Here is a 24,332-nt window from a genome sequence, read left to right on the forward strand (position 1 = left end):
TATTTGTTTTATTGATATCTAATTTCTTTAGTTCTTTATATATTTTGGATATTAGCCCTCTATCTGATGTGGCATTGGAGAAAATCTTTTCCCATTCTATAAGCTGCTGATTTGGTCCAGTGATGGTGTCCTTTGCATAACAAAAGCATTTCAGTTTCATGGGTTCCATTTATTATCTTTTGATTTTAGTGTCTACAGTATTGGTGTTCTATTCAGGAAGTTGTTTTCTGTGTCAATGTGTTCAAGCTACTCCCCCCTTTCTCTTCTATCAGGATCAGTGTGGCTAGTTTTATTTTGAGGTCTTTTATCCACTTGGACTTGAGTTTTGTGCAGGGTGGTAAATCTATTTGCATTCTTCTACATGCAGACATCCAGTATGACCAGCACCATTTGTTGAAGGTATTTTCTTTTTTCCATTGAATAATTTTGATCCTTTTATAAAAAGTCAGGTGTCTTGGCCTGGCACTGGTTGGCATACACCTTTAATCCCAGCACTCAGGAAGCAGAGGTAGGTGGATCTCTGTGAATTTGAGGTCAGTCTAGTCTACAGAGTGAGTTCCAGGACAACTGTCTCAAAAAAACAAACAAAAAATGAGGTGTCCACAGGCATGTGAATTTACATCAGGGTCTTTGATTACATTCCATTGATCCACCTGTCTGATTTTATGCCAATACCATGCTGGTTTTTTTTATTACTATAGCTATATAGTAGAGCTTGAAATCAGGGATAGTAATACCTCCAGCAGATACATAGACAAGCACAGATGTATAATTAAGTATTATAAAATAAGTAAATCTTAAAAGCAAAGGGCCGTGTGTGGTTGAGCACACGTGTAATTCAACACTCGGGGAGATAAAATATAGTCAGCAGTTCAAGGTCACCCTGGTCTACGTGGAGAGTTCAGATGAAAGCATGCCCTTTGTATATTCTAAGCCAGCCAGGACTATGTAGTGAGACTACCTTTTTTGTTGTTGGTTTTGTTTTTTCAAGATAAGGTTTCTCTGTGTAGCCCTGGCTGTCCTGGAACTCACTCTCTTTAAAACAGACTGACCTCAAACTTGTAGAGATCCACCTGCCTCAGCACCACCACTGCCCAGCTAGTGAGACTATCTTAAAAAACAAGATGTCGGGTAATGGTGGGACATGCCTTCAATCCTAGCACTTCCAAGGCAGAGGCTGGCAAATATTTGTGAGTTCAAGGTCAGCCTGGTCTACAGAGTTAATTCCAGGACAGACTCCAAAGCTACAGAGAAATCCTGTTTCAAAAAAACAAACAAAAAAAAAGTGCCTTAGATTCTTCCCATAACCCTCTTCCTCCTAGCCCTTGTCTTCAGAATCCATATTAAAACGATAAATCCTGTCTCTAAAATTGGGGCTTAAATCTTTGGGAAAGCTGTTTCTTAGTCAGTTTTCCTGTTTGGAAGTGTGCAGCCTACACTGTACTGGTGATTTACTAGGTGCAACCTGATGGTTTTACTCTCTTCTTTTCTCACAGTGATGTGTGTAGCTGGAATCGGACTTGTTGTGCTATTCTTCAGTTGGATGCTCTCTATCTTTCGATCAAAATACCATGGCTATCCATACAGGTATATTCTTATTTTACTTATACTTACAATGGTTAGTTAGTGTTGCTTTATAATATTTTAGTTTTCCATTTTGTTGTTTTGTTTTTTCTTTTTTTATGAGACAGGGTCTCTCTGTGTAGCCCCGACTGTCCTGGAACTCACTCTGTAGACCAGACTAGCCTTGAACTCACTGAGATCCACCTGTCTCTGACTCCCAACGGCTGGGGATTAAAGGTGCACATCACTACGGCCCAGCCTATAATATTTTATTGCTTAGCTTTTTATTCCTTCATTTTGAAAAGTCTCCTGGAGTCTACTTTTTTGTTTCTATTTTGTTTTGTTTTTTATGCAACAGGATCTCATCTACCCCAGGCTAGCCTTTAACTCCTGATCCTTGTGTCTCTATCACCCAAGTTCTGGAATTATAGGCATACACTACCATACTCAGCCTTTTGGAGGGGTTCACTTCCTTTGTGTGTTTTACGTATTGGTGGTATTTTTTGAGACAGGGTTCTACAATTTATCCCTCACTGACTTGTATCTCATGTAGACCACACTGCCTATTAATTTGGCAGCAGTGCATCCCAAGTGCCACCAGGGGCATGTACCTCCCCTGGCTTGGTTTGTGTTCTCTCTCTCCCTCTCTCCCTCCCCTGGCCTGGTTTGTGTGGTCTTCTCTCTCTCCTCTCTCTCTCTGTCTCTGTCTCTGTCTCTCTCTCTCTCTCTCCCTTTGTTTTTTTTTAAATATCTATTTATTTATTATATATACAATATTCTGTGTGTATGCCTGCAGGCCAGAAGAGGGCACCAGACCCCATTACAGATGGTTGTGAGCCACCATGTGGTTGCTGGGAATTGAACTCAGGACCTTTGGAAGAGCAGACAATGCTCTTAACTTCTGAGCCATCTCTCCAGCCCCTCTCCCTTTGTTTTTGAGACAGGATCTCACTATATAAATGAGGCTAACCTCCAAATCACAGAAATCTGCCTGTCTTTGCCTCCCAGTGCTAGAAATAAAGGTGTGTATCAACATGCCCAGCTATGTGGTGATTTCTTTTGTGGGGTTACAAGGAGTGTTGTTTGTGAGTTTTTTGTTTGTTTGTTCAATATAGGACCTATCTGTGTAGCTTTGGCCGTCCTGGAACTCACTTTGTAGACTAGGCTGGCCTCAAACTCACAGAGATTTACGTGCCTCTGCCTCCTGAGTGCTGGGATCAAAGGTGTGAGCTGCCACCACTACCCAGCTTTGTGAGTTTTTTTTTAATTTTTTTTCTTTGTGTGTATGAGAGAATATATATGCTACATGTGTGCAGAGGCCAGAAAAGGACATCATTTTTCCTGGAGTTGGGGTTACAAACCACTCTATGTGGTTACTAGAAACTGAACTCAGGTCCTACAGGAAAGCAGCAAGCACTCTTAATCACTGAACCATCTCTCTGGCCCCTTTGTTTTTTGTTTGTTTCATTGGTGTGTATCTGTGTTTTAAGAAGGGGTATCTTGCCCAGCGGTGGTGGCGCACGCCTTTAATCCCAGCACTCGGGAGGCAGAGGCAGGCGGATCTCTGTGAGTTCGAGACCAGCCTGGTCTACAAGAGCGAGTTCCAGGACAGGCTCCAAAACCACAGAGAAACCCTGTCTCGAAAAACCAAAAAAAAAAAAAAAAAAAAAAAAAAAAAAAAAAAAGAAGGGGTATCTTCTGGAGCTGGATCTACAGGTGTTTCCCCACACCTCTGTCATGTCAGGTGGCTCACAGCCATGTGGAACTCGGTGCCTCTGGCCTCCGAGGGCACTTGCACTCATGCCCACATACTTACACGCAGACACATACATACACATAATTAAAATGAATAACAGTAAATCTTTAAAAAAACAGAGGGGATTGAGGCCAGCCTGGTCTACAAGAGCTAGTTCCAGAACAGGCTCCAAAGCCACAGAGAAACCCTGTCTCAAAAAAACCAAAAGCCAAAACCAAACAAAAAAAAAAAAAAGGAAATAGCCACATAGTTTCAAATGTTCATAGAGATCCCTGTGGCTTAGGGGAGGAAATTGTTATATCATAGGTTCTTGACTTTTGCTGTTACAGGTAACTGAAATGGCGAATAGAATGTGTTGGTTTATAATCTGAGTATTGGTTAACATAAATTTTTATTTTTTAAAGATTTATTTCTGTGTATATGAGTGTTTTACCTGCATGTATATATGTATGTGTAGCAAGTGCATGCCTGGTGCCCACAGAGGTCAGAAGGGTTTTGGGGCCTCTGAAACTGGAGTTACCAGCAGGTTGTGAGTTGCCATGTGGGTGCTGGGAATTGAACCTAAGTCCTCTACCAAAAGCTGTAAGTGCTCTTACCTGCTGAGCCATTACTCCAGCTTCCATAATTTCTGTTTTAATATATCATCCTACAGTATACCACTGTGAATACTGAGCCATATAGTATTGTAGACCTATACTCCAGCACTCGCAGACAGAGACAGGATCAGATCTGGTTTATCTTGGCCACATAATGAATTTGAGGCCAACATGGACTATATGAGACACCGTCTCAAAAAAAGAAGACTACTGGATCTTTTAGTGTTTCTTTTTTTTTTGATACTCAGGTCATGGTCCATATATTAAAATCAACATACTATGTATTTGTAAGAAGTAAAACTTACTTTTCTATCAGAGTCTAATGTATTTTTATATTTTTTTGTTTCAGCTTTCTGATGAGTTAAAGAGGATTCTAGAGACACATAGACTGTGATAATAAAGGGAACTGAAAAATAAGACATATGTGGTGTTTGAAGAAGAATGGAATTCATGTATTTTATATTACCTCTTTTTTGTCAAGTGATTTAAATAGTTAATCATTTAACCAAAGATGTGTAGTGCCTTAACAAGCAATTGTGAGATCATGAAGTATTTGGGATTATTCTCCTTTTAACCTTCCCTTCCCTGTGAACTTATGAAACATTTGATTTTTGTAGAATTAGGTACTTTATAAAATTTAAAACTACTACTTCATTTTACATAGAGCAAACGTCAAAACTACTTTAGTTAACTTTTCGTCATCTGATTTTATCTTATCCAAGGCTGGGGATGGAAAGTTCTGAGCAGGAATTTCCACCTCTGCCTGTTACAAACAACTGCATCTGGAAGCCACCATTAGTTTTCCTTTGTGCAGATGGGTATGATTTACATCTTTCCTCTTGGACCAAGATATCATATGCACTATTTGAACCTCTGAAAATGGACTGTGTAGCCTTTGGAAAGATAAATCTGTCTTCTTCCTGTGTCTTTCCTGCTGAAATCAGAGCTACATATGCCTCTTTTATACATTTAGAAGTACCTCTAACTATAAAACTATGATTTTTGCATGAGTGCGCTCTAACTACCTTGTACATGGAAAGATTTCTGATTCATTCTGTTTCTAGTTTTATTTAAAGTGGCCCTTCTTTAATAATAATAATGTGTTGCCTAAAATCACTATAAGTTATAAATGGTCTCAGATGTTTGTGTATGTTAGTTAGACATTGTCAATCTCATTTTTACCTAACAGAAAAATAAGCTGAGTTGTGTTTGTGGAAAGGACTATCTTAGAATGGGAAAAGAAAATCAAGTAATATTGATTACTGCCTATGGATAGAAATGAAACATTTTCCCAGGCTTGTGGCAGACACAAGCTAAAATCTTTGAGTTTATGGCTAGCCTGGGCTACATAGTGAGACCCTGTGTCCAAAAACAAAAAAAAGGAGAGAAAAGAAAGAGAAAAAGGCAATGAAGTGTAAATGTTTTCAAACTAAGGTGGTAGCTCAGTGGTAGAGTGCTTGCCTAGCATGAGTGACACTCTGGGTTCAATCCTTAATGCCACACGAAAAAATAGTTCTTGAGCCCTGTTCTGTGAGTTATTTTTATTTGTTTGTTTTTAAAGAATGTTCCTTGAAACCTGATCTTTTGTTTTTTAAATTACATATTCTTTAAAACCTGGGCTAATTTTTAAGTAAGTACTTTTTGAAGCCTGGTCTGGCTTTTGTTTTTATTTGTGTGTTTGTTTTCTAAAAAAAAAAAAATGTTTCTTGAAACCTGGTCATTTTTGTTTGTTTTTGCCTTTTTGAGACATAGCTCTGGTTGGTCTTGAATTTCCCAAGTGCTGGGATTATAGGCATGTACCATTGACCCTAGTCTGCTTTCTGCTATCATTTTAGCTTTTATTTCCCCCATAAATAAGGGATACAAAGAATGGTGGTATGCATGTGTCTCTGCTCTTAGCTATCCTGGTGGCCGATGTAGGAGCCCTGAAGTCCAAGAATTTGACACATAGTGTGGCATCATATCACACCTCATTTCAAAAATATGTCCATAATAAAATTGTGAAGAGATTTTGTTTGAATTTCGTCTTTTTCTGTGATAATGGAAATAACCCTATAGGCTAACCATGAGGAATATCTAAGTCATGGTTATAATATGTCTAACTCTGACCTCCACCAGAGTTATGAAGAGTAATTGGAATGCCACTGTTATGAAAGTGTGGAGTTGGAATGTAGCTCAGTGGTAGAGCACTTGGCTAGCCTGTGTTAGGCCCTGGGTTTAATCCCCAGCACCACAGTAAGTGAGAATTTTAACTGTGAAAAAATGTAAAGAATATTAGAAATATTATATTTAAAAGATACAGAGATGGATATGTGGTTGAGTTGATGCAGTGCTTGCCTGACATGCAGGAAGCCCTAGGTTTGATTCACTATATCACATAAGCCAGATGTGGTGGTGCGTACATGTAATTCCAGCGCACTCAGGAGACAGGTGGGAAGATCAGAAGTTCAAGTTCATCCGTGGATGCATAATGTTTAAGGCCAGCCTGAACTACAATGAGACAAAACAAAAGATACTGTGACTGTTTCATGCTATTGATCATGTAATAGCCTGCCCCTGTCCTATGAACAAAGGTTTGTGGAAAGACATCATTGGCCCTGAAGAAATGTTTATGTGGGGTTTTTACTGTCGTTGTTACAAATTCAATGAATAAGAGGATACAGTTGATCCCCTTATAAATTGAGTGATTCTGATTTCTTATCCACTATTTTTATACTCGTCTCTGCCAAATGGATTTAGGCTATGATTTTTAGGAAACTTGCGTGACAAGGCCCTGACTTGTAAGGTTGAACTGGGCAGTATTCCTGCTGTGTGACCTCTCTAGCTCCAGGTCATGTCCCGTAGTCAGTGTTCTATCTGTTTCCTTTGTTTAAGAGCAACATTCTTCATTATGAAGAAAGGCGCATTTGGGCTGAAATCTGTGAAAGCAGATTTTCTCCGCTTAAAATAGTGTTAATTTTGTGGAAAATTTAAATTTAGCTTTTTTCTGAAGTGCCTTAAGTAGATTCTTAATTTACTTTTCTAGTACTGGTTTAAATATAATTCATTATGGATTTTTAATATACTGTTCAAAAATGATACATTGTTATGGCAAAGATAACCAAATGTCTGGCTTACTGCTTCCTACCAATAAACTTTTGCAATCTAAATTGAGGTGTTTGATTCCCCGTTGTATTCATTTCTTTTCTGTTACTGTTATAGAGTACCCTGATTAGAGCACCTTGAGTTCCAGGAGAATGTATTTTTGAGAAGACATGGCAGCTGGAGCTTCAAGCCCCCAGGCAGTCAGGAAGCAGAAGAAAAGCAAGAAGTAGAGCCAGGCTATATAACCTCAAAGCCTGTCCCCAATGATCTACCTTTTAAAGGTTCCACAACCCCATGTAGCACAAATAATAAAAACCCAGAGACAGATATTGGGTTTCAAGCAGAAGATCAGAAAAGCAAAGCAGTCAAGCTGCTAGAGAAATCTTACCTCTCTCTACCTCAGACCAAAATAGGCGATCCTGCCTCTACAAATCCTCAGATAGACTGAGCTGAGACCTGGCTCCTCCCTTCTTATAGTCCTCTCGAGTAATGGGATTAAAGGCGTGCACCACCACCACCACCACCAGGCCTCTATGGCTGATTAGTGGCTGCTGGGATTAAAGGTGTGTGCCACCACTGCCTGGCCTTCATGACTGACTAGTGTGGCTGCTTTGCCCTCTGACCTTCAGGCAAACTTTATTAAAACATAAATAATATAGCACTATAACCACACAAACACTACCATTAGCTAAATACCAAACAAATGAGCCAATAAAGGCATTTCCCATTCAAACTACAGCACCTCTCTATAGAGGGGTCAATTTGAAATATCAAAAGAGGATTCTCTCTTAAAAACTGTTTTCTTGACAGGTGAGATTAGGGGATTGAATATTTGGAAGCATGAAGCAAGCACACTAACAAAAGTAAAGATATCCAAGGGTTAGTGCTTGTTCTGTGACCACATGATCTTAGACAAGCCAGTCAAATCTCTCTGAACCTCCTTTATTCTGAGGGGGTGGGTTCTGTTGAACTAAGTTACCGCAAAGACGTATGTGTTTATATTTAAAATAAATAGAATTTTTGGGATGTAGGGTTGACTTTTCATTGTCATAGTTTAGACAAAGTCTCTTGTAGTGTGGGCTGGCCTCAAATTCACTTGATCTCCTGATCCTCCTGCCACTATACTGGCTTAATCTTTTTAAAAATATCTGTATTCACTTTTGAGAATTTTATACATGCATAAATGTCTTTTGCATGTCTATTCACCCTCTAGTCCATCCCACAACTCCTCCCAGATCCTCTGACCAGCTTGGTTTTCTCTTTTTCTTTTTTATAGCACACTCATTCTAATTTGTGCTCCCCGTACATTCAGTGCGTGTGGGGCTATCCACTAGAGTGGTGCTTTTCTTGATTGGATATAATCCAATCAAGTTTGGTGTTGATTTAAATCAGTTGAAATGGGGGTGTTTTGTAATAACATTTCTGAAGATATTAAGATGCTGGTGAAGAGGATAAATTCAGATTGCTTAATATGTAGTAAGCCAGATTTGATGGCACACACCTGTAATGCCAGCATTTAGGAGATAGAATCATTAGGATCAGATCAAGGTTCAAGATGAGCCTGAGCTAAGGAGACCCTGTCTCAAAAACATTACAAAAAAAAAAAAAAGCCGGGAGGTGGTGGCACACCCCTTTAATCCCAGAACTCGGGAGGCAGAGGCAGGTGGAACTCAGTGAGTTCGAGACCAGCCTGGTCTACAAAATGAGTTCCAGGACAGCCAGGGCTGTTACACACAGAAACCCTATCTCAGGGGGGAAAAAAGGAAGGAAAAAACCCCGAAAACCTGAATTATATTTATTTAAATTTATATACATATACTTTTAATAGTTTACATAATAGAACAAAGGAGCAGGAAAGAGCTTTGAAGGAACTTAGTGCAAAGTCATCTTCAGTAACTGAGTTAGAAGCTACCCAGACTACAGAAGACCTTGCCTCAAAAAATTCATTGAAATATTTTTTGGAAAGACTGCCTGGAACCTATAGATCTACTATTAGATCTGATGATATGGGCCCTGCCCATTCTTAGTAAGGGGAAACAGTATGCTGGTAGTATCGAAAGCCAAAGTCAAAAAGACATTATGCTTAAATTAGTACCTTCACTTACTCAGCTGAAGAAAACCTGCCCTAGAAAAATGGAGCAATTTACTGAAGGTTATGCCAAGGAAATGCTTACAGGTTTCCCATTTTGCTGAATATACCCTATGGATTATATTTCACTTGCAGATGCAAGTTGCTCTCTGGAGACCGTAGTCCACCTTGATTGCTTCCTGCCATTCAGATTTCTGGAAGAAGTCCTAATGAAAAAGGCATTTCCCTAGAGAACTTGAATCATGCAGGTGCCCTAAAGGAGGAAGTTTTGATTGACACTCTTTAGTCTCTGAAAGTAGAATATAGGTGAGGAGATAGTCTTTAACCAGGAAGGGAAGCCAGAGCAGTAACAACCTAGAGATGCTTTTAGCCAGGAAGGGAAGCCAGAGCAGTAACAACCTAGAGATGCTTTTGTGCACAAGTGTCCCTTAAACATGGTGTTCTCTTTTTCCATCATGAAATAGTTACAGTACCAGTGTAAGTTAGCATGGTGCCATAAGACCCACAATCCCAGCCCTGAGAAGGCAGAGAGAAGCTAGAGAATCAAGAATTCAAGGGTAGCCTCTGCTGCACAGTGTGAGGCTAGCTTGGGCTACATGAGTCTGTCTAAAAAAACAAAAAACAAAAAACAAAACAAAAAACAAAAAACAAAAACCTACCAATGCTTATCATCAACTGAAAGTAGACTACATTTCAAAATAATGGAACCAAGCATAGTGATAACACGCCTTTAATCCTGTGCTCAGGAGGCAGAGACAGGTGGATCTTGTGAGTTTGAGGCCAACCTGGTCTACATAGTTCCAAGATGACTGGTCCTACATAATGAGATCCTGTCTCAAAAACCTAAACCAAAAAGCCAGCAATTGTACCTCTGCTTATAATCCCAGCACTTGGAACCTTGGGCTGGAGAATCAAGCATGAAAGGCCAGCCTGAACTACATAGCAGGTTCTAAACTGATCTAGGGTACAGATGGGGATGCCTATCTCAACAAACAAAAACAAGCCCGCAATGAGATACTCCGTCATACCTACCAAGGTAGCTACTATCAGAAAAACAGCAAATTAGTAAGGATATGAAGAAATTGAACCTTTATAACTGTTGGGAAAATAAAATAGTATGTCAACTGTGGAAAACACTGTTAAATCTCATTAAAATTAGTACTTAGGAGACTGAAGAGATGGTTCAATGGTTAAGAGCACTTGCTCTTGCAGAGAACCCAGGTTCAGGTTTCAGACTCAACAACCTAGTTCCAGGGCATCCAATGACTCTGACATCCAAGGGCACCTGGATGTCATACATGGCGCACATACATATATGCAGGCAAAACATTCATATACATAAAATATGATTGAAATTGACATTAGATATGGTAGTACATACCTATAATCCTAACACTTGGGAGGTTGAGGCACAAAATGAGGATCCTATCTCAGAATCCTTAAAAACAGTCAATAATCCTAGCACTCAGATGTGAAAAGATCTGGAGTTGAAAGCCGTATTCAACTACATAGCAAGTTTTAGGTCAGTACAGATACTACATACCTATACATCTATAGTTGGGAGTGAGAGTCCAGTGAATCAGGATTTCAAGGCCAGTCTTGAGTGTATGGGGCATATAGCTAGTTGGAGGCCAGCCTGGGCTACATTAGACACTCTGAATTACAAAAGTAATCCAAGTTTTAAATAGAATTACCTTATAATCCAACAATTAAAGTTCTAGTTCTATACCCCCCCCAAAAAAAAACCCTGAAAATAAGAATTTGAGGGATGGAGAGATGGCTCAGTGGTTAAGAGTACTGGCTGCTCTTCCAGAGGTCCTGAGTTCAATTCTTAGCAACCACATGGTGGCTCACAACCATCGGTAATGAGATCTGGTGCCCTCTTCTGGCATGTGGGCATATATGGAGGCGGAATGTAGTATACATAATAAATAAATAAATCTTAAAAAAAAGAATTTGAGCTATTTGTATCCCCAATGTTTGTAGCACTATTCATAAATAGCTGAAATGCAGACACAAGATCAATTTCCAACAACAAACAAATGGATAAGCACAATCTGTTACCATGTTACTCAGCTTTAGAAAAGACATTCTGGGACTGGAGAGATGGCTCAGTGGTTAATAGCACTGATTGCTCTTCCAGAGGACCCAGGTTTAATTCCCAGCACCCACATGAAAGGTCACAACAGTCTGTAACTCCCAGGGAACCAAACATCCATTGCAAAACACCAATGCACATTTTAAAAAAGGACATTCCAAGGGGGCTATAATGGTATGCCTATAGTCCCAGCTACTCAGGATGCTGAGGCAGAAGGATTACTTGAGCCTAAGAGTTTGAGAGCAGCCTGTGCAATACAAGATTACATCTTTTAAGAAAGGGACAGGAGGGGAGACTGTGATATTTGCAACATGACTTAACCTTATGCTGTGATACTAAATTAATGCACAAAAAAAAAATTCTGGGGCTAGAGAAATAGTTCAGTGGTTAGGAGACGTGACTGCTCTTGCAGAGGACCTGAGTTTGACTCCCAGCACCCACATGGCAGCTCATAACTATCTATAACTCCAGTCTCAGGGGATCTAACACCTTCTGGCCTCTGTAGTCACTGCATGCAAAGTGTCAGGGACCGTAGGCCCGAATTTAGAAACTATCTTTTCCTATCTGGACTGGTACGGAGGCGCGAGAAATAACCAGACACAGTTCACACAGTCATCATGGAAGGGCATCTCAAGCTTCTCCCTCTCCTGAAGATCTACCCGTGTCATTATACAAAACTTCTTTTATCCCCCCCCCCCGTTAACCCAAGGGGGATACCTCATTAATATTCTCTTTCCAGGGGACCTAGGGCTAGAGAAACACCTGCAACTTAGACATCAGCTTCAGCAAACACCTTTCCCCAGGTGATCTACATTTTTAACAAAGGAGAAAGGAGCAGTACATTTCAGAGCCTGGCTGCCACACCATATAGAAATATGGGCCTACAGCAAAGGACATGCATACAGGCAGAACATTGATACACATAAAATAAAAATAAAGGTTAATTTTTAAAAAAATACAGATCCCAATCACACATACATAAGGTATATAGAATACTGAAATTTGTGCAGACAGCAGGTTGGATGCAAAGGCTGGAGTGGGTAGCAGAGGTTGTTGAATAGTGTGCATTTTCAATTTTGAAAGGCAGAAAAAATTTTGGACATGATGTTTTTCTCACAGAGAACTTGCCTAACACACACAAGCCCTGTTGCCTATCACCCAGCCACCACAAACATGATTGCAGGGGATACTGTTCATTGGTAGAGCTTTTGTCTAGGTTAAATCACACACCTACATCTCCAGTACTCAAGATTTAAGGGCAAGAGTATCATAAGTTAAAGGTCATTACTAGCTACATCGCAAGGCCTGAGGTATACTGAGACCGTGACTCAAAGAGCAAAAGCAAAATAGGCACCATGGCCAATGCCTTTAAATCCAGCACTCGGGAGGCAGAGGCAGGTGGATCTGTATGACTTTGAGACCAGCCTGATCTACAGATTGAATTCCAGGACATAGTAAGACCCTGCCTCAAAAATATCAAACAACGAAAACATTAACAACCAATTGTGTTCTGGAAATTGATTGCAAGGGGTGACTTAGCATTAGTGAATTACACAAACTGCAAAACGGTTAAATAAGCTGGGCATAGTGACTCACATCGGTAATCCCAGCACTGGGGATGTGGAGGCAGGAGGATCACAAGATAATGACCAGCCTAGGTAATATAATTTGATCCCGGGGGCGTACATTTTAAGCTAAGGCCAGGGAGATTCCCATAGAGGACATTAGATTACATTGACTTCTTCAACCCTCTTTGCCTTTAAGCTTCTAAATAAAATTGTTTGGTCACACACACACACACACACACACACCACACACACACACACACACACACTGGTTAAAGTCATGCACGTGCAACGTGCATTCATGTGGCACAAGCCTGTAACCTCAACACTCAGCCCAGACAGGATGATCATCACTAGTTCAAGGCCAACCTAGACTTCACAGTGAGATGACCCTGTCTCAAAAAAGCTAAACAACAGCAAAGAGGTTAAGAGGCTAGAAAGATGGCTCAGCAGTTAAGAGCTCCTGTTGCTCTTGACTCAGGTTCAGTTTCCAATACTCCCAACCTTATGGAGCTCCAATCCCAGGAGATCCATTGCTCTCTTCTGGCCTCTAAGAGCACCAAGCATACCTGCAGGCAGAAAACCTATACACATATTTTTAATTAGATTTAAAAAAATGTACTCTATTTAATTATGCTTATGGGGGGGAGTACATGTGAGGGAAGGTACCACCAGCAGAGGCCAGAGATGTTGCATCCCCTTGGAACTGGAGTTACAAGTGATTGTGAGCCATTTGATATAGGTGCTGAGAATTAAACTTGGGTTCTCTACAAGACTAGGCTAGACTAGTATGTACTCTTAACTACTGAACCAATTCTTCAGCCCTAAAATTAGATTAATAAAATATTTGTGTTTTGTTTCTGATTTTTCAAGACAGGGTTTCTCTGTAGCTTTGGAGCCTGTCCTAGAATCCACTCTGTAGACCAGGCTGGCCTTGAACTCACAGAGATCCACCTACTTCTGCCTCCCTACTTCTGGGACTGAAGGTGTACACCACCACAACTACCCGGTTTTTGTTTTTGTTTTTGAGACAGGATTTCTCTGTGTAACTGTCCTGGATGACCTGGAAAATAAAATTAATTTAATTTAATTAAAACAAAACCCAAAAGATTACAATGGTAAGGGTTCCAATTTATGTTTTTCATTTTGTTTCTTTTATTTTTTTTAAATATTTATTTATTTATTTTCTGTGTATACAATATTCTGTCTGTGTTTATGTCTGCTGGCCAGAAGAGGGCATCAGACCTCATTACAAATGGTTGTGAGCCACCATATGGTTGCTGGGAATTGAACTCAGGACCTTTGGAAGAGCAGGCAATGCTCTTAACCACTGAGCCATCTCTCCAGCCCTCGTTTTTGTTTCTTTTGTTTTATTTTATTCTATTTTGTTTGAGAACCACTCTCCTGTAGCCCATGCTGGCCTCAAATCCTGAGCCTCCTGCATGTACCCCACCTAACACACACACACACACAGAGAGAGAGAGAGAGAGAGAGAGAGAGAGAGAGAGAGAGAGAGAGAGAAACACAGAGATACAAGTATGTGCACTATGCCTGGTTTATTTAGTGGTGGGGACTGAGTCTAGGGCTTCATACATCCTAGATAAGTACTCTACTAACTAAATTAAATTCCTGCCCCCAGAAACATTAAGCTGTGTGTTTTGGAACTGGAGTTTCATGCAGTGATGGCTGGCCTCAGACTCAATGTGTTGAGAAGGCTAACCTTGGAAAACATTGTTTTCTGGGTAAGTATATTTCAAAAATGCTTTCCAGTCTTCTATTATTTTCTTAATAGATTTAGTCTCAGTATCAATATTCCTAGAAATGGAGATTCTGATGATCACACCTCCACCTCTCCAGCACTGGATTACAGGTGTGTGCTACCGTGCTTGGTTTAGACAGTGCTGGGAAACAAACCAAGGGCTCTGTGCATGGTAGGAAAGAAGTCTACCAACTTAGCTACATCTGCAGTTCTCCAGTCCTTTTTTTCTATTTCAATTTGAGACAGAATCAATCTAAATTGTCCAGTTAGGACTTGAACTTTAGAGTCTAGTTTCTTAGCATCCCAAGTAGTTGGGATTACAGGCCAGTATTAACAGGCCAAACTGCAAAAGAAATTTTCTAGATACTAGTGCCTGGGCTACAAGCCAGTATTGACATATTTCCATTGACATGAATTTGTATTTTATCTTTTATTTATTTACTTTTAGTTTTTTTTAAATATTAATTTATTTATTATGCATACAATATTCTGTCTGTGTGTATGCCTGCAGGCCAGAAGAGGGCATCAGACCTCATTACTGATGGTTATGAGCCTATGAGCACCATGTGGTTGCTGGGAATTGAACTCAGGACCTTTGGAAGATCAAGTAATGCTCTTAACCACTGAGCCATCTCTCCAGCCCTTACTTTTTTTTTTTGGTTTTTCAAGACAGGGTTTCTCTGTGGCTTTGGAGCCTGTCCTGGAACTAGCTCTGTAGACCAGGCTGGTCTCGAACTCACAGAGATCCGCCTGCCTCTGCCTCCCGAGTGCTGGGATTAAAGGTGTGCGCCACCATCGCCCGGCTTACTTTTAGTTTTTTAAGAACAGATTCTCACATAGTCCAGGTTGGTCTCAAACTCAACACCTTCAACTCATGATCCTTCTTCCTCCACATCCTAAGTGCTACGAATGTGCACCAACACATTGCCCTGTGTTTGATCTTTTACAATCTTTTATATGAATCTTGAAAATAAGACTACAGACAACTAGATTGCTTTTAATCCCAGCACTCGGGAGGCAGAGGCAAATGGATCTCTGTGAGTTTGAGGCCAGCCTGGACAAAAGAGTGAGTTTCAGGACAGCCAGGGTGCTATAGAAAGACTGTCACAAACAACAACAAAATAATGACCCATGGTAAATCTAAAAACAATCTGTTAAAAGTTTCACAGAAGTATTTCTATGAGTAAAATTGGAAAACTAAAAACAAAGAATGACTGGGCGGTGGTGACACACGCCTTTAATCCCAGCATTCGGGAGGCAGAGGCAGGGGGATCTCTGTGAGTCTGAGGCCACCATGGCCTACAGAGCAAGTTCCAGGACTGCCATGGCTGTTACACAGAGAAACCCTGTCTCAAAAAACCAAACCAAAACAAAACAAATAAAAAAGAATGACTCATGGTAGAGATGTTGAGAGATGGTCTTCAGGCTCTTTTGGGGTGACAATTTAAGGTCATTCAGTTAAAAGTTAAGCCATCTGTACCATGAGTGATGATTAGTATATTCCAACAAATGTTTTATAAATAATGGCTTCCACCTGGGGGAAAGGACTCACATAAGTGACAGTACCTATTGGTCCCACTCAATAACCACGTTCAGAAAAATTCCATTTCATCTAAATCCATTACCCCATAAAGCCTGATGGAGGCTCTATCACCAGAAGATGAAGTTATATTCCTGAGGGTCTAGAGTTTTGGTTTATTTTGCTTTTCTGTTGAGACAGGGTCTTCAAATACAGGTATCTCTGGATAGCTTGGCCTCAAACTCATAGAGATCCTCTTGCATCTGCCTCCAGAGTACTGGAATTAAAGGTATACACCACTATTCCCAAACAAAAGTGAAATGCTGTCTCCCCTAAACTCAAACATAAAAAGCTTTCCTGATTTCTCTCTTTGAGTTCTGTATGCTTCCTCTATTCAGTACATGCTGAAGTGTGGTGTGTGTGTGCGCACGTGCACATGTGTGTGTCTGTGTGTGCATGTGTGCTTATGCAATACAACCCACAGTACAGAGTACCGAAGCCAGAGGTCAACCTTGGGTAGTGTTTCACCTCTTTTTTTTTTTTTTTTTTTTTTTTTTTTTTTTTTTTCAGGGTTTCTCTGTAGTTTTTGGTGCCTGTTCTGGAACTAGCTCTTGTAGATCAGGATGGCCTCGAACTCATACAAGCACTAGGGACCTGCTTCCCCATTGCCAGAACCACATTATGGTCCCTTTGGTTTGTTTGTTTACATGGATTCTATGGATCAAACTCAGATCCAAACACATCACAGACTGAATCCTCTCCCTAGCTTTGAGTGCTCTAGCTGCATATACACCTACACACCAGAAGAGGGCATCAGATATCATTATAGATGGTTGTAACCCTCAATGTGGTTCCTGGGAATTGAACCTAGGACCTCTGGAAGTGCAACTGGTGCTCTTTGAAAGGTATTTCTGTGCCCTGGTATTAAGCCTCTCTGCCGATGCAGCTAATCAAACCAAGCCAAACTAAGAAACCACATGGTGACTCACAACCATCTGTAATGCGACCTGGTGCCCTTTTCTGACCTGCAGGCATACATGCAGCCATAAAATTGTACACATGATAGATGATAGATAGATAGATAGATAGATAGATAGATAGATAGATAGATAGATAGATAGATAGATAGATAGATAAAATTTTAAAAATAAGAATAAGTCCAGCTTTAATCCTAGCAAAGCATTCCTGGGTGACCCGAGGGGAAGAAGAGAAACCCATGAGAGAAAACCATGTGGCAGGTCACGGGGTTGGGAGGCACCCATCTTAAATAAAGTGGAGGCACGGTCCCAGGCATATCCAGGAGCGGAGCTGCCCATGGCAGGCTTTCTCAGGGACAGGGTCTGGAAGGACACTCCAGGGAGCTGCTACCTGGCACGCTGAGGGTGGAGTCTGAAATGGGTTCCCGCAGTGGGAGATTCCACTCGTAACCACTGAACCATCTCTCTAGTCCCCTATTTCTAATTTTCTGTTTATTATTGCTATTTTGTCACAGAAAAGATTGACACTTCAAAGAAATGTACTTTAGCATGTGCCCTATAAATATAATTTTATATGAAGAGGAACTATGGGAGATCAGGATGCTTTTACAAGGAAATAAGGAGCTATAAAATTCTTCCATACAAACATTTTAATCGAATTATTCTTTTTCTAAATACAAAACCTTAATTGTTAGAAGGAAAGAGAAAAAACAGCAAAGAGGATAGTAAGATAGAAGGCCAAGAATAAGGAATTCTTCTCTATAGGTGCACTACTTATGTAGTTACATGTATGGGTTGAGTTATAACAAAAATACTCAACATTATAGTCAATTATTATACAGCTGGAAACAGGATTTTCCAAATAAGTCAAATCTGCCTGACACTTGCTCAGTCTTCAATCCCATGACAAGTTAAAGCTGTGTAGCAGTCACGGCTGACAAGCAGTATCAAGACAAATGCTTGATGAGATACAGTTTTACTCCTTGTTCACTTGGAAAGACTCTGCCTTTTTGTAATATTCCAAAAGTTCCTCCATGGTGCTGAATTTCTGCTGCCCAGTGCAGTAAACAATCTTCCTTGTACTTGTCCCAGCCCCGTAAAACGGTAAACGCAGGGCTGCAGAGATGGCTCAGGGTTAAGAGCACTTGCTCTTGTTCTTCTAGAGGACTGGAGTTCGCTTCACAACGCTCGCGGCACATAGCTCACAGCCACCGGCAACTTCATTTCCAGTGTGCCCAAGGTCCTTTTGTGGCCAAAATAAAAACTAATCTTAGAAACTAAGATATTTGAGGGAAATTAAATAATAAGGAAATAAAACTGCCAATCAGTAAATGAGCAAATAACTGAATAGACAGTTTTCAAAAAAGAAACACAAATGGGAAATAACTATTTTAAAACATGTTCTATTTAATATTTCTAGTCACCAGGGAAATGCAAATTAAAACTACTTTGAGAGATCACCTCAGCCCAGTCAAAATGGCTGCCACCAAGAAATCTAACAAGCCAGGAAGTGGTGGTGCACACCTTCAATTCTAGCATTTAGGAGGCAGAGGCAGGCAGATCTCTGTGAGTTCAAGGCCAGCCTGGCCTACAATGCAAGGTCCAGAACATCCAAGACTGTTACAAAGAGAAACTCTGTCTCAAAAAGACAAATCAATCAATCAATCTAACAGCAAAAATTGGAAAGAATGTAGAGAGACAGGAGCCCCTTTTCACTGTTGGCAGGTGCATGACTACAGCTGGTATAGGAATCAGTTTTGAGATTTCTCTAAAAATTAAAATATAGACTGGCATGGAGGCACATGCTTTTAATCCCAGCACTTGGGAGGCAGACACAAGCAGATCTCTGTGAGTGTGAGCCCAGGCTGACCTCCAGAGTGAGTTATAGGATAATCAAAATTACACAGTAAAATGCTGTCTCAAAAATTTAAAATTAGACCTGGATGGAGGTGGGTGGTCCTTGGACTTCCCACAGGGCAGGGAACCCTGATTGCTCTTTGGGCTGACGAGGGAGGGGGACTTGATTGGGGGAGGGGGAGGGAAAGGGGAGGGAGCGNATAAATAAATAAATAAATAAATAAATAAATAAATAAATTGTAAACAGAAAAAAATTTAAAATTTAAATAAATAAGAATAGAGCTACTATATAACCCAGATATTTTGCTCCTGAACATATACCCAAAGAACTCTGTAATCTACCATAGAGACATTTGTACCCTTATGTTTATTACTGTTTTCTTCATTACAACAAATAATAGAAAACTATCCAGTTGTCCATTGATGGAGAAGGGTTATCTATGTGTTACTTTCATTGGTTAATAAAGAAACTGCCTTGGCCCTGATAGGACAGAAAATTAGGTAGGCGGAGTAGACAGAAGAGAATGCTGGGAGAAAGAGGCCAACTCAGTCAGTCACCATGATTCTCCCACCGGACACAGCTGCAGGTTAAGATCTTCCCTGGTAAGCCACCTCGTGGGCTACACAGATTATTAGAAATGGGTTAGATCAATATATAACAGCTAGCCAATAAGAGGCTGGAACTAATGGGCCAGGCAGTGTTTAAAAGAATACAGTTTCCGTGTAATTATTTCGGGGCATAAGCTAGCCATGCGAGAGCCGAGGTGGCCGGAACACAGTCCCACCGCTCTTATTACAACAATCCATCGAAGGATGGATTCATATATATATGTATATACATATATATATATGTATACATATGAATACTACTTAACTCTAAAGAAAAATGAAGTTAAAAATTTACAGGCAAATGAATTTTTAAATTTTTTTTATTTATTATGTATACAATATTCTGTCTGTGTGTATGTCTGCAGGCAAGAAGAGGTACCAGACCCCATTACAGATGGTTGTGAGCCACCATGTGGTTGCTGGGAATTGAACTCAGGACCTTTGGAAGAGCAGGCAATGCTCTTAACCTCTGAGCCATCTCTCCAGCCCGGCAAATGGATTTTAAATCTCTAATAATAAGCAAGGCCACACAATCTCAATATAAAAAAAACCCCACATGTTCTTTCTCATATGTAGAATCTAGACAATAATGTATATCCATATGCAGTCAAATGTGCATGTGAGTATAACATGTACAGTAAATAGCACGTATAAGGAGAAAAACAAAAGGATAAATATTAGACTATGAGGAAAGATTGAATGTAACGATCAGATATGAGTTATGAAAGATGATGTAAAATTGTGTTTTCTACTTCTAATTCTGTCATGAACTTTTCTGGTTTTGGTGCTTGGCAAGTGCATAAAATACATTCAATAATAAACCCAATAAAAGTATAAAATTTAATTTGGAGCTCCAGAGTTTCCATTTTGAATGTCTATTCTAACTGTATTGAGTTGTATAGCCTTTGGGTCTGTTTAATTTTAGTGTGTGATGTCCTTTTACTTTCAAGTTGTTACAATAAAGTTTTTAAATAATTTATTTTTATTTCATATGCATTCATGTTTTTGTGTGCATGAGTATCTGTGTGAAGGTGTTGAATCCCCTGGAACTGGAGTTAAAGACAGTTGTGAGCTGCCATGTGCGTTCTGGGAATTGAACCCAGGTCCTCTAGAAAAATAGCCAGTGCTCTTAACCGCTGAGCCATCTCTCCAGCCCAATAAATCTACTTTTTAAAAAAGGAGAAAGAAAACGTCCCAGAGACTTGCCTCCAAGTTAACAGGATAGAGGCTTTTTTTCAACTAAGGTTCTCCTCCTAGATGATTCTAGCTTGTATCATGCTGACGAAAGAAAGAAAGAAAAAAAGGAAGGAAGGAAGGAAGGAAGGAAGGAAGGAAGGAAGGAAGAAAGAAAGAAAGAAAGAAAGAAAGAAAGAAAGAAAGAAAAAGGAAAAGGAAAGAGCTGGGTAGCGATGGAAATCAGTTTTGAGATTTTTTTTTTTAATTAAAAAATAGCTTAGCATGGTGGCACACGCCTTAAATCCCAGCACCTGGGAATCAGAGGCAGGCGAATCTCGGTGAGTTTGAGGTTACCAGCCTGATCTACAGAGTGAGTTCCAGGGCAGTCAGGACTACACAGAGAAACCCTGTCTTGAAAAACTAACAAATAAATTAAACAAACAAATAACCCCCCCTAAAATAAGTACAAATGCTGTTACCACACTTTTTCTTGTTTCAAAAGTTGTCCATATTGAGTTTGCACCCCCCCCCCCCGCGAACACAGGCCTTTCACAGCTCTTTCTTTGCCGCTCCACACCTCCTACCAATTCGCCATGGATGACGATATTGCTGCGCTCGTTGTAGACAACGGCTCCAGCATGTGCAAAGCCAGCTTCGCGGGCGACGATGCTCCCCGGGCCGTCTTCCCCTCCATTGTGGGCCGTCCTAGGCACCAGGGCATGATGGTGGGCATGGGGCAGAAGGACTCTTCTGTGGGTGACGAGGCCCAGAGCAAGAGAGGCATTCTGACCCTGAAGTACCCTAATGAGCACGGCATTGTTACCAACTGGGATGATATGGAGAAGATCTGGCACCACACTTTCTACAACGAGCTGCGTGTGGCCCCCAAGAAGCACCCTGTGCTGCTCGCCCAGGCCCCCCTGAACCCCAAGGCCAACCGTGAAAAGATGACCCAGATCATGTTTGAGACCTTCAATACCTCAGCCATGTACGTAGCCATTCAGGCCGTGCTGTCCCTGTATGCCTCTGGTCGTACCACTGGCATTGTGATGGACTCCGGAGACGGTGTCACCCACACTGTGCCCATCTATGAGGGCTGTGTTTTCCCTCATGCCATCCTGCGTCTAGACATGGCTGGCTGCGACCTGACAGACTACCTCATGAAGATCCTGACCGAGTGTGGCTACAGCTTCACCACCACAACCGAGAGGGAAATCGTGCGTAACATCAAAGAGAAGCTGTGCTGTGTTGTCCTGTACTTCGAGCAAGAGATGGCCACTGCTACATCCTCTTCCTCCCTAGAGAAGAGCTACGAGCTGCCTGATGGCCAGGTCATCACTATAGGCAACGAGCGGTTCTGTACCCCTGAGGCTCTTTTCCAGCCTTCCTTTCTGGGTATGGAATCATCTGGCATCTACGAAACTACATTCAATTCCATCATGAAGTGTGACATCGACATCCTCAAAGACCTCTATGCTAACACAGCGCTGTCTGGTGGCACCACTATGTACCCAGGCATTGCTGACCAGAGGCAGAAGGAGCTCACTGCTCTGGCTCCCAGCACCATGAAGATCAAGGTCATTGCTCCTCCCGAGCCCAAGTACTCTGTGTGAATCGGTGGCTCCATCCCGGCCTCCTTGTCCTCCTTCCAGCAGATGTGGATCAGCAAGCAGGAGTAGGAGTCCGGCCCCTCTATCGCGCACCGGAAATCCTTCTAGGCAGACTGTGACTGGGCTGCGTTTTGCACCCTGTCTTTGAAAAAACCTAACTTGCGCAATAAATAAATAAAAATAAATGAGAAAACATTGGCATGCCTTTATTTGTTTATTTGGTTTTTTGTTTTAATTTTTTAAAAGAGTTTGTTTTTGTTTTGGGGCTTTTGACTCAGGATTTAAAAACAGGAATGGTGAAGGCGACAGCAGTCGGTTGGAGCAAGCATTCGCCAAAGTTCTACAATGTGGCTGAGGACTTTGAGTGTACTTTTTTTTTTAATATTTATTTATTATGTATACAGTATTCTGTCTGTGTGTGTGTCTGCAGGCCAGAAGAGGGCGCCAGATCTCATTACAGGTGGTGGTGGTGAGCCACTATATGGTTGCTGGGAATTGAACTCAGAACCTCTGGAATAGCAGTCAGTGCTCTTAACCGCTGAGCCATCTCTCCAGCCCGAGTGTACTTTTTTTTTTTACCTTTTTAAATAGTCATTCCAAGTATCCACGAGATATGAGGAAGTCCCTCCCCCTCCCCCAAAACCACTCCCATTCCGTAGGGGAGGATGGCTGAATCCACGCCCTGAGTCCACACTGGGGAGGTGACAGCATTGCTTCTGTGTAAATTATGTACTGCAAAAAAAATTTTAAATCTTCCGCCTTAATACATTTTTGTTTTCTTATTTTGGAATAGTCAGCCATCATGGCCCTCCTTTTTTTAGCCCCCCCCCAACTTGATGTATGAAGGCTTTGGTGGGAGTGGGTTGAGGTGTTGAGGCAGCCAGTTTGCCTGGACATTGACTTGAGACCAGTTTCATAAAAGTGCACACCTTACAAAAAAAGTTGTCAAAAATATGTTTGTTTGTGATGGTGCTAGGGATTGAACCCAGGGCCTCACACATGCTGAATATAGGCTCAACTGCTGAGCTATATACCCTGTCTATATTGCTTTATTAATCAGTTCCCAAGTTATCAGTTTTTTTTATCAGCTGTATATAAAACTATATTGTTTTAGTTCCTAATTTATCAGTTTAGAACTAATCTGTCAGTTCCCAAGTTCCAAGTGACCCGGAACATTTTATATTTGTCACGGCATTTCCTTTAGAACTAATTTGCGTCCCCATGAATTGTGATAGGGAATATCTTATGGAAAGAGAAAGTAGGATTTGCATAGAAGTATGATTGTGTCAGATTTCTTGGACCAACTCTAGGGCTCCAAAAAGATCTTTTTCCTTTCCCTCAGAGTTAGAGTTCATCGTCTTCCCTTCCTATTTTTCCTTTCCCAGGAGTTCTCACAGACCTGACCATTTCTCCCTCTTGTTTTTGTCATTGTTGCTGTTTGAGACAAGATTTCTTACAGCCCAGACTGGCTTCCAGCTAGCCCTGTAATTGAGAATGACCCGGAACTCCCTAATTCTCCTGCCTACAGCTCCCAAATTCTAACAGTACATCCTTTCCAATTAATACTATTTTTTTTAAATATAAGAAATCGGGCTGGAGAGATGGCTCAGTGGTTAAGAGCATTGCCTGCTCTTCCAAAGTTTTTGAGTTCAATTCCCGGCAACCACATGGTGGCTCACAGCCATCTGTAATGAGGTCTGGTGCCCTCTTCTGGCCTGCAGACATACACACAGACAGAATATTGTATACATAATAAATATATATATAATAAAATAAAATAAAATATAAGAAATCGAGAACAACAGTCCCCCACTACCACAAATTCTGCAGTTGAGTTCCCTGAATTTGGGGGATCACATAGGTCAGCACAAGTAGAGTACAATGGAAAAACCTCAACTTGGGAAAACCACCTTCCTGATCACGGTGTCTTCTGCCAAGCTGTGGTGGCTTGAAAGAAAATGGACCCCAAAGGGAGTGGCACTCTTAGAAGGTGTAGCCCCACGTTGGACCACCAAAATGTTGATGGTTTTTTTCCTCTGGTCCTAAAGTACATAGGCCGGTTTATGTCCACAGA

At 40.9% G+C, this 24,332-nt stretch overlaps 1 protein-coding gene across 9 annotated transcripts in view; it reads left to right on the plus strand.

The window, feature by feature from the left end:
- Magt1 (magnesium transporter 1) overlaps positions 1-24,332 on the plus strand; it is a 91,785-nt gene that overhangs the window by 44,432 nt on the left and 23,021 nt on the right. For 3 of the 9 annotated variants that reach the window (XM_050130465.1, XM_050130458.1, XM_050130466.1), the window contains 2 exons: positions 1,497-1,587; positions 14,391-14,661. In XM_050130465.1, coding sequence (XP_049986422.1) covers positions 1,497-1,587; positions 14,391-14,646 — 347 coding nt within the window. In that variant the 3' untranslated portion in view covers positions 14,647-14,661. The other 6 variants (XM_050130460.1, XM_050130462.1, XM_050130464.1 and 3 more) reach the window with 6 other exon arrangements.

This window comes from Alexandromys fortis, unplaced genomic scaffold (genome assembly GCF_014885135.2).
Source record: "Alexandromys fortis isolate MF-2015 unplaced genomic scaffold, M_Fortis_MF-2015_v1.1 scaffold_326, whole genome shotgun sequence".
Taxonomy (NCBI): Eukaryota; Metazoa; Chordata; class Mammalia; order Rodentia; family Cricetidae; genus Alexandromys; species Alexandromys fortis.